Below are 11847 nucleotides of genomic sequence, written 5' to 3' on the forward strand. Positions count from 1 at the left end.
GTAACGTACCCCTTGCGCTATCTTTTGACCATTTGGCAACTATTCGCTTCGTAGCTGACACGGTACAACACTTTTCTTTGGCTTACTTCACACGGCCAGTCATTTTGTTTACAAAGAAATGGTGTGCTATGCGCATGCGCTAGTAGAGGGAAATCCCTGAACAAAACGTTGGTCAGACAGGTAGAAATACCGATGATTATCTTAGATTTAATCATTTTTATGAATCTATTTCAGCCAAATCCGATCGGCATTTTCCATAAGGAGTCTCACTTGATATATTTATGTAGTATTTGGAAAAAAGACAAAAAAAAAAGTTACTTCAGCGTGATGCCCCTTTAATGGTCAAGGGAAAATCCCAAGAAGTACAAGTTGAAATTATTTACTGTAAACGTACTTATTTTAGTACACCGACATTTTAGCACATCAAATTTAAGCAAATTAGTACATGTTGACGATTTGACGCACAAACAAAATATGCAAATGGATACAATATGTACAGGAACTTAAATTGGCAAAATCATGATTTTGTGCAATTATTTAAAGAATACAAAAATAGGTTTTACCGCTAAAATGTTTGTTTACAGTATTTAACCCTTTCATCCCTATAACTTTAGTAGACTCTACCATGCAATGATCTGGACGAGTCCAATATGGTCTACAGTGGTGATTAATGATTGATGTATGCATAGATAAATGGTCAAGTAAAAGCATTGATTTTCATAATTATCCATAAGGCTTAGACAATTTTCTTATTTTATGTTACTAAATCTTTTACAGGGTAGCACCTCTAGCCCTGTTACGGGGCCATCATCAGCATTTGAAGGAAACAAGTACGCTTTCATTGATGCCTCCGGTCCTAGGATAGAATATGATATTGCACAGTTTTACGTGGATTTGGGTACCAATTGTAAGTTGCGATAATCGGATGTTTTCAAACATCCATCAGAATCATGACTTTACCGGTCAATTTTATACTCACAGGCCATAATTAACGTATTCATTATATGAGAACTTTTCAGGAGTTGGTAACCATTGTAAGTGAGCTGATGACATGTTTTTAAACCCCCATTTTTAACGTTGTGTTGATTGATTTATGTGTAAACAATCCATTTATTAAAATACATTTGTCTTTAATTTTGCAGATAAGATAGGGGATGCTCTTTATATGGGGAGTGAGGGTTGGGTACATCAGAGATGCAGGTGTCTATACATCAATCAATCCATCCAGCCACACTTTCATTTCCTGAGATAATCTCAGAAACCAAAATACCAATCTTGTTGAAATTTGATTTGGTGATAAACTGTGATATGTAGATCAAAATGGGTTTAAAATGTTATTTAGGTCAAGGTCACTGTACCGAAAATAGATCATGAGAGCTACAGTCTTTATCTCAGACTCCAAGAGATTCTTCTTGAAATTTGACATGGGGATATACACTGTTATGTAGAGGGAATATACACTGTTATGTAGAGGGGATCTACACTGTTATGTAGAGGGGATATAGACTGTTATGTAGAGGGAATATACACTGTTATGGAGAGGAGATATATACTGTTATGTAGAGGGGATATACACTTATGTAGAGGTGATATACATTTATGTAGAGGGGATATACACCGTTATGTAGAGGGGATATACACTGTTTTGTAGAGGTGATATACACTGTTATGGAGAGGGGATATACACTGTTATGTAGAGGTGATATACACTGTTATGGAGAGGGGATATACACTGTTGTGTAGAGGGGATATACACGGTTATGTAGAGGGGATATACACTGTTTTGTAGAGGTGATATACACTGTTATGTAGAGGGGATATACACTGTTATGTAGAGGGAATATACACTTATGTAGATGTGCATTGGGGGTTTAAAAAGTTTTCAAGGTCAATATTTATTGTTGTAAAAAGAAATCTGTACTGTTTTTGGTAGGGGGTATATTTAATGGAGGTAAAACAGAAACTTGATAGTTTTTGGGGTACAATTTATGCTTGAACAACAGATATAAGTGAACGTACAAGTCAACTGCTTGTAGAAACAATCCCTTACACAAACCTAATATATTGGATAATATTTAGACTACTTACATGCTGTATATTGAATTCATTCACCCCTGAAGACATATTTGAATTCTTCCATTTATAAGCTTGGAATTGTTCATTATGAAATTTCAGGGGAGAATGAGTTGAAACATGATATTTCTTCAAACATAAATCAACCTGTATGTACTCTTGAGCAGACCTTTTAGCTTAACAGAAGAAATTCTTGTGGTATATGTTTATTTTGATGTGTGCTTACAGCTGCTCAGTGCTGTCTGTCCTTTGCCTATCACATGTATGGATTCCACATTGGCAGTCTTGAGATTTCTCACTTGGACAGTCAGCAGGTTATGACATTGTGGTCAAGAGCTGGAAAGCAGGGAAACAACTGGGAGACGGCATCTGTGCAAATCCCTGCTATGAACAATGGACAGGTTTGTACAGTGATGCATTATGGGGAAATACCACTTATTGCCTCCTTTTGAAATTGAGGGTTTTCCCAGCTATTTTGGGAAAGTGCCCCCGAGCAGGAATTCGGAAAATATTGCCAGCATTTGACAAAAATTCGAAAATATTATCAATGATCCCACAATTGTATAAAAATAATGTGATTAGCAAAATGTCCTCTACATTAATACTGTAGCTGTTTCTTACAGTAAAATGTATGGCAATAAATAAACATAAATTTTCAATGCTTTTGTTTATTTAATTTCAAATTTTCGCTATTTATGTATTTTGAATGCTCCTTCGTGGATGGTAATATTTTGAACATTGCACAATTATAACGACTGGAAACCTGTATAAACATGCTTTTTAATCCCATTGGACAAATAAAGACTGAAATTTTGAAAATGCAGTGTCATTTTTCAATTGGGAATGGGTCCCTCTATCGGACCCTAAGAACACCTAGCAAAAACCCTGGTAATGTACCGGTACATGTAGCTTGTATACATTAATATTGACTCCATCATACATACTTCCAAAAAATTCTGACGTCGGTTTATTAAAATTGACCAGCTTGGATACATGTCATCAGATCTAAAATGGTTGCAACTAAGTATGCTGGTAAGGGTTGATAGGATTTGTCAGAATTCAAAAACAGGGTCGTAAGATTGTATAGATTTTATAATTGCCTGGTAGGGCTGCAATGATATATCATTTCATATCACGATACTTTCTGGTGTATTGTATCAAATTGTTTTGTTTGCCTCTATCGTGATACAACAGTATTTCAATTATCAATCAATTTTCATCAAATTCTAAAAAAAAGTGTACTGATATTTTTTGAATCCTTCAGTAAAGATGTGGTCTACTGTGCAGTCATACCCAAAAATACTAAAAATTATTCAAAAATATATATTGATAGTCTTTACTATGACAAAAACTCGATAAACTCCAGCACTCAATCATATTTGTATCATGATAGGTAACGTATATTATAAGCATTGTATCGCAATATGTATTTTATCGTGAGGTATGCATCCCATTGCAGCCAAAAGGTTTGGGGTATAGCCCTTGCAGAATGAATATTATAACTTTATCGGTGTCAAATGTTGCATTTGTAAGCAAAATGAAGAGCAGTTGGAATCCGACATGGCTTGAAGCAGCAACTGTTCACACGGGCGGACTGTGACATCTTTTCGAGATAAAATAGCAGACCACCTTAGGTCTTTATCATGTTTGGATGTAAAGCGACTCTTTATTTGCCTCGGTATATTAAAGTGCATCCTCCATACTTGGGTTATGCTCACTTTTGTTCTCTGCACCCTGGCCCTTAAGCGGCCTCAAGATTCTCTTGATGTACACCAAGGGATCAAACTATAGTCTCCTAGTCTCATCCAAAACATAATAACCTAATCTTCAATCTCTGCTGATTGCTTTTAATTATTTCTGCCTTTGAAGATCTACATCACTGGAGTCCGAGGAGATGGTTCGAGCGGTGACATTGCTATTGACGACGTGGAACTGAAAACAGGAACATGTGGTAAGGGAGACAACTGTGACAGGAAAGATTAAACCAGAATAAAGAAATACATATCTGGGTTTATAGTCGCACAAATGTCACTTTTCAATGCATTTATGCCTTTCATTTGATAAATTGATAAAAAAGATTGATTGTTTACTTTGAAAACCCTTGAATTTACAAGTAGACTTATTCTACACCACAAAGAACCCTTTGTAGTGTTGATTTAACAGCTGTCAAGTTGGTATTTTGAAGCATATTGTGAAATCATATTTTTGTGTTGCCCAAATTTTGTGATTTCCCCCCCAAAAAAACGCCATATCGTGGATTACATTAATTCGTGGATAAAGAGTACTCGCATGATACAGAGACAACTATATGTCAAACTTGTTATTGATTTGTAGTCACTAAATCAACGAAATTTTAAAACCCCACAAAAATTAGTGATTTCACAGCATCATATTGCATTAAGAATTGTAACATACTGTATTAATACAGTCAAACTTTGATCTTTGCGGGACCATCAAAAAAAATGAAACATCGGAACTTTGACTCGGGAATATGCTACCATTGTAAACATGTACAAGAGACTAAATGTGATTTTAAATGACGAAATACAGGCTAAGAAATCTAATTTAAGATTTATAAATATTGGATTTGTAGTACATCAGTAATAAGAGTAACATGTTATTTATATACTGCAGTTTTCATGGTGATCTTATCGATTTAACATTTGTTATGTTTATCAAAGTCTGTGCCACAGTAAATGTAAAGGTAATATGTTTTCACTTTGATGTATTAGTTTTAATTTTCATTGTTTTCACAACAAACGCACCTTGATGATATTTTGAAACCTTTTGAAAATTCAACTTAAACAGCTCAATTTAAGAAAAGAATATTAATAATGTTACTTAATGAAAAAAATCCAGACTTTGCCATAAATTTAACACATCGATATATTCAAATCTGTTCAAGTTTGATTTATGGAAGTTTGAATGTATTTTTTTAGGCTAAGTATTTATCAACAATGGAGTGTTGTTGAAATGAATATGTGGGTTATATGGACCTGAAGGGTGATAATATGACGGCGGAAATCGAAACATAGTCCTCAATGGTTGATCATGATTATATAATATATGAAATTATGGTATTTTAATAATTAAATAAGATGAAGGATCAGCAACTCATCATTGAGAAGAAAATAAACCTGCATTGTCTTGATTCTTTAGGTCACAGGTCAAGGTCACTGTTACTATAAATAGAAAATCCGTTTCCACTTTATAGCTTTAATTTTTTCTGGGATGATTAGCGGGAATAGTATTGCTCAACAATTCATTGTTGATAACTTAACTAATTTTAAATAAGCTATTTCAAACACTGCTAATAATCACTCATTCACTCCTGAAATTTCATAATGAACCAGTTCAACATTTGAATTGGAAGAGTTCAAATGCATTTTAGGGGTGAATGAGGTAAGGATCCCAGTACCACTGCCAAAAACTGTAAAAGACGCATTGGAAACTTTTCTCCGACATGACTATATCTATGATAGGCCAGGTGAGCTTATCCTTGGTGCAGCGTCTGTCGTCCGTCCGTCTGGCTTCCGTCGTCTGGCGTCAATATTTTACTTTAAACAACTTCTTCTTAATAACCAAAAAGCCTAGGGTGATGATATTTGATCAGAAGCAAACTAGGATGAAGGGCTACCAAGTTTGTTCAAATAAATGACCTTCACCTATTTTCAAGGTCACAGGGGTCAAATATGTTTAAAACCTTTAAACAACTTCTTCTCAATAACCGAAAGTCTTAGGATGATGATATTTGGCCAGTAGCATGCTGGGATAAAGGGCAACCAAGTTTATTCAAATGAATGACCTTAACATATATTCAAGGTCACAGGGGCTGATGATATTTGGTCATTAACAGGCTGGGATGAAGGGCTACCAATTTTGCCAAAATGAATGACCTTCGCCCATATTCAAGGTCACAGTGGTCAATATATCTTTAAATCTTTAAATGACTTGTTCTGTATAACCAATAGGTCCAGGGTTATGATATTTTACCAAAAGCATGCTGGGTTGGAAGACTTAAAACTCTGTTCAACCTAATGATCTTGTTCGACATTCAAGGTCACAGGCGTCATATGTTTAAATCTTTTAATAGGCTCTTATGAATCAAACACTGATATTCTTCCTGTAGCTGCATTTTAGTCCACTTTTAAGATTACTAGTGTGAGATTAATCCAGGTGAGCGATTCAGGCCCATTTGGCCTCTTGTATCTTAAACAAAATTAAGGGGAGGTTACTGTATATATGAAAAAATATATCTGCTGTAGAACAGGGATCCTTAACTCGTTCACCCCTGAAGAGACATCTTAACTCTTCTAATTCATAAGTTCAAATAGTTAATTATGAAATTTCAGGGTTAAACGAGTTAATATGGTTGAATATTGTTCTCAAACCCTGAATATTGGCTAGGTACCGAGTCAGTGATAAAAACAATTTCCAAAAAAATGAGTTTTGCTCTCTAGCTGGAAACTTGAAAGTGTCAAAATAATTCAGGATTAACAACTGATTTATTTTCTTGCAGGATGCTCTGCAATGCCTTGCAGGAATGGTGGAACTTGTACCAATGACAATGCTGTAGGATTCGTCTGCACCTGTGTTGCAGGATTCACGGGCGTAATGTGTGAAAGCCCAGATGGTAAGGGTTCAGGAGGATTTTTAGCTCACCTGGCCCGAAGGGCCAAGTGAGCTTTTATGGCATGGTGCGGTGTTCGTCGTCAACATTTTACTTTAAACAACTTCTTCTCAGTAAGCAAAAGGCCTAGGGTGATGATATTTGGCCAGAAGCATGCTAGGTTGAAGGGCTACCAAGTTTGTTCAAATAATTGACCTTCATCCATTTTCAAGGTCACAGGGGTCCAATATGTTTAAACAACTTCTTCTCAATAACCAAAAGGCCCAGGGTACTGATATTTGGCCTATAGCAATCAGGGCTACCACATTTGTTCAAATGAATGACCTTGACCCACTTTCAAGCTAATGTCATTGTTCGAGATTCAAGGTCACACTGATATTCTGCCTGTAACTGTATTTTAGTCCACCTTTAAGATTACAAGTGTGAGATTAATACCAGGTGAGTGATGCAGGCCCATTGGGCCTCTTGTTTAATGCTTGTCCATCCAACATGTTTGTTGGGGCTTTGACTTCTGACTCGATGAAATGTAAAGAATATACATGAATGTATAAAGTCAAACCTCGTTATCTCGAACTCGTATAACTCGAAGACCCCGCTTAACTCTAAGTATTTCATCGGTCCCGGCCAAAACTCTTCTTAATCTTAGTAATAACAAGAGGCCAATGGGCCTTAACAGTCACCTGATATATTTATACATAGAGTTGATTTTGTTTTTAACATAAACAGAAATATTATTCAAAGTGACAAAAAACAATAAAACCACCTTATTCAATATCTAGCATACAGATTTCAGACTAAAAAGTATTTGAAACTAGCACCTCTGATTCTAAACAAGGAAAATGAAGAAATTTTAGCACACTGACTCCTTTGGGCCCCACCCTACAGCCCTTGGGAGTAGGGCTGGCTCAAAATTTTCAAAGTATCAAACTGTCAACTCAAGGTTATAATTCCAATCAAGTTATTAACATGTAATATTCAAAGTATCATTTGCCATTATAAACCATAATAAATTTTGCCCCCCACAAAGAGGTAGTTGCCTTTACCTCTAATCTAATTCCGTGGTACAAATAAAGAAACAAACTTCATCAATGTTGATTAACAACAATTGGTACTTACTGCGAGCCCGTAAACAATTTGAATGGCACTTTATTTACACCAAAGCTGCCGACACATTCTAACCAGAAAATAATAAGCTCCACAGTAAAAATCACACCCTAGGACTGGTTAGTTGGTTTATGTTTTTACAGGAGCTTGTATTGCAATGATAATTAATTGAGAGATTATAGGAACAATACGATAATTATTGTTGACTACGTCGTGTTGAGGAGATGTCCAGTGTCATTAGGGTCTATAAATGTGGATATGTTTCCTGATTAATTCATCATACCCATTTCGGAATGTCGAAATCAACTGAGCAATCCAACCTGTACGCTCCAATACAGTGATTTGTATAAAGACTTGCGCACTTTCATTTTCCGCATTGAAATTTCTATCCGCATAGCACGAGGTCGGAGACAGAATGTGTGTTTATTGTAACATTAATTAATCATATTGGACCAAACACTTTCCCAAGCTTTATGCCAACCCGGCATAGGAACTCGCTTAACTCGTATACTCGGATAACTCGAAGTTACACCAAACCGTTGACTTCGAGATAACGAGGTTCGACTGTTATTCGGCAGTAAAATGAACAGGTCTTTTCTAGTATCTCTGAATTCACTGTATTAACTTGTTCAATCCCTGAAGACACATTTGAACTCTTCCAATTCAAAGGTTGGAAAAGTTCATTACGAAATTTCAGGGGTGAATGAGTTAACCAAATTATGATCAGTTTGTGTTTTCTGGATATTTATTTTAGTGTTATCTTGGGTGACCACCAATATAGTAAGATTAACTCGGTCTCCCCTGATATTTCATGATAAACTATTCCACCCTTTGAAATGGACGAGTTCAAATGTGGTTTCAGAAGTGAATGAGTTAATTAAAGAAATTACAAACTATACATTAGATTTATATTGGCCCTGAAGTATTTTTACATTTGGTTGTTCATTTTACCAGGGAGTATTCCTGTGACCTGCACATTTGAAGATGGAGCCTCCTGTTTTCTGGAGCAGGTCAAACCAAAAGTGGACACTTTTGATTGGACTATAAAGCAGGTAGGTTTTCAACAATAGACTGTCAACTTGATGGACTGATCACACAAACGGCTCCGGTTACTAGGGCTGAATGATGCATTAACATGACAACACAATACGTATCTCCATACTGTCGTCATGATTCGATACGTAGCACAATACATTAGTAACAATAGAAGCAAAGAGAAAAGATGTATTGCAATTTTTTAATGGCAATATTACAACAGTAAATAGACTTGGTCCAAAATAGGCATAATTTTATAAAGTTTCACATAATTCATGAATTTCCAAGTACATGCCAATCTGGAGCTGTCAGAGACATGCTTGAACCAATCTTGAGCAGATTGAAATCGGAATCGACAAAACCCTGAATATCCTAGGTGTATCATTAACCTCCCATAAAATACTGTGTACTGTACAGTGTTCAAAATATATCACGATATATTGTAGCAGCTCTACTACAGGTGTAGTTATATTTTTATACCTCCCGCAACAAAGTTTGGGGGGTATACTGGAACCTAGTCCGAATTATTCTGACGTTTTATCAACTTTTTTCATATCGGTCTGTCGTCGATTAACGTCAGAAATATGCGCCCCGTGCCCAGAGGGCACTTCAAACTGATATTTTAGAAACAAATCGTCACTTTCACACACATGTCGCACATGGATCGAAAGATCTATTCTTAATGCACAAGATGAACCTACATAACATGCCTCAAACAACCAATCCAATCACTAAAAACCTATTTTTTCAAACTTACTCTGTTTTACTCTAGTTTTTTGATAGCCCCGCCTTCTAATGCCATGTGACTAAAATCTCGCCAGCCTACGTCATAATGTTGGGAAATACCTTCGGTAACGTGAGATCTCGTCAAGTCATGTGACATTGCTCATGGCCTAATTTCCATTAAAAACATGGGTTGGTATAGAAAACGTTGGAAAATACTTTTCGTAATGATCTTTGAAACATGTTATTGATACCACCTAGTGCATAAAGAATAGATCTTTTGATCCATGTGCGACGTGTGTGAAAGTGACAGTTTGAAGTGCGCTCCAGGCGCGGGTCGCATATTTTCCGCATATTATAGAGGGCCGGAGTTCTGACGTTAATCGACGACAGACAGATATGAAAAAAGTCGATAAAACGTCAGAATAATTCGGACTAACTGTAACCACCCTGTCTGGATGTCTGTTGTCTACAGTAAAATTGTCCGAAAAACTTTATCTTAACAGACAGGCAGATTTTACTAAAACTTCACTTGAATGATCAGTATATATTATGTAGTTGTGCACCGGCATTTTATTTTCAGATTATAATAATTGTTGAGAGAGTAACGATCCTAACCATGAGCCATACATTTTACAATAATTTATTTTTGCTTATGGTAATCGTGTGGGGATGTGTTGGGGGTTACTTTGGGAGGATAGCGGGAGTGTGCCATTGACAATGTAATTCTAGTTTCCTGATCCATTATCTAAGATGGGACATCCTGTAATGGCCCAATTACTATTCGCACTTTTTACAAAAATGATTTTAATAGACGAGCTATGCTGTTCTACTACAGCTCTTGTTTTCCAAGTCTTACAAAGTTGTTAAATCCTCAAATTGATCATCTACTGACCATGCTAAAAGGACCCAGACATGATTGCTTTAAGGTTGACTGATCATGTGTGAATAACACCTGTCAAATATGTCCTCAAGTCCCCCTCCACCGCTAATTACTGGCCCCCTGCGGCACACGACATCTTGCAACTGACCAGTGGTGGTCATTGCTAGACTAGGGCAGCCTTGTGATTTAATCGGTGTCAAAATATAATGTAAAAGACTCCATTCAGTACAAATAACAAGGCGATACGTCTCATGGTCTAACGTGATACAGGCCAGTTAACTCATTCACCCTGGAAATTTCATAATGAACTTTTCCAACCTTTGAAGTTGACTTGAGTTCCAATGTGTGTTCAGGGGTGAATGAGTTAAGCTGATGTGGTAGGGAGGATTTGCACACGAAGCCGATACAACTCCATATCTACTTAATGGCCTAGGGAGAACTGTGAGAAGTACAAGTTGATAGTATTGTCCAAATAATTATTTCCATGCAATGATCTGGACGAGTCCAATATGGTCTACAGTGGTGATTAATGATTGATGTATGCATAGATAAATGGTCAAGTAAAAGCATTGATTTTCATAATTGTCCATAAGGCTTAGACAATTTTCTGATTTTATGTTACTAAATCTTTTGCAGGGCTACAGTAGTAGCACCCCTAGCCCTGGATCATGGTACGATGATACATGGCCATTCCCTATCCATGATACGGGGCCATCATCGGCATTTGAAGGAAACAAGTACGCTTTCATTGAAGCCACCGGTCCTAGAATACAATATGAAATTGCAGAGTTTTACGTGGATTTGGGTACCAATTGTAAGTTGCGATAATCGGGTAATTTCAAACATCCATCAGAATCATGATTTTACCGATCAATTTTATACTCACAGGCCATAATTAACGTATTCATTATATGAGAATTTTTTCAGGAGTTGGTAACCATTGAAAGTGAGCTGATGACTTGTTTTGAAACCCCCATTTAACATTGTGTTGATTGATTTATGTGTAAACAATCTATTCATTATGTGACTTTGGGGTCAGAAAACCAGATTTGCTGGTAGGAGTAAAATACATATGTCTTTAATTTGCAGATAAGATGGAGGGTACTCTTTATATGGGGAGTGAGGGTGGGGTACATCAGAGATGCAGGTGTCTATACGTCTATCTGTCTGTCCAGCCACACTTTCGTTTTCTGGAGATGATCTCAGAATCCAAAATACCAATCTTGTTGAAATTTGATTTGGTGATAAACTGTGATATGTAGATCAAAATGGGTTTAAAATGTTATTTAGGTCCAGGTCACTGTACCGTAAATAGATCATGAGAGCTACAGTCTTTATCTCAGAATCCAAGAGATTCTTCTTGAAATTTGACATGGGGATATACACTGTTATGTAGAGG

General features: G+C 36.4%; 1 protein-coding gene across 7 annotated transcripts in view; it reads left to right on the top strand.

Annotated features, from left to right (window-relative positions):
• LOC110448768 (MAM and LDL-receptor class A domain-containing protein 1-like) overlaps positions 1 to 11847 on the top strand; it is a 97949-nt gene that overhangs the window by 63807 nt on the left and 22295 nt on the right. For 4 of the 7 annotated variants that reach the window (XM_021495190.1, XM_021495189.1, XM_021495191.1 and 1 more), the window contains 6 exons: positions 778 to 907; positions 2302 to 2474; positions 3943 to 4024; positions 6593 to 6706; positions 8762 to 8859; positions 11085 to 11262. In XM_021495190.1, coding sequence (XP_021350865.1) covers positions 778 to 907; positions 2302 to 2474; positions 3943 to 4024; positions 6593 to 6706; positions 8762 to 8859; positions 11085 to 11262 — 775 coding nt within the window. The remainder of the gene's footprint in view (positions 1 to 777; positions 908 to 2301; positions 2475 to 3942; positions 4025 to 6592; positions 6707 to 8761; positions 8860 to 11084; positions 11263 to 11847) is intronic. The other 3 variants (XM_021495192.1, XM_021495194.1, XM_021495195.1) reach the window with 3 other exon arrangements.

The sequence above is a fragment of the Mizuhopecten yessoensis genome, unplaced genomic scaffold (genome assembly GCF_002113885.1).
Source record: "Mizuhopecten yessoensis strain PY_sf001 unplaced genomic scaffold, ASM211388v2 scaffold4259, whole genome shotgun sequence".
Taxonomy (NCBI): Eukaryota; Metazoa; Mollusca; class Bivalvia; order Pectinida; family Pectinidae; genus Mizuhopecten; species Mizuhopecten yessoensis.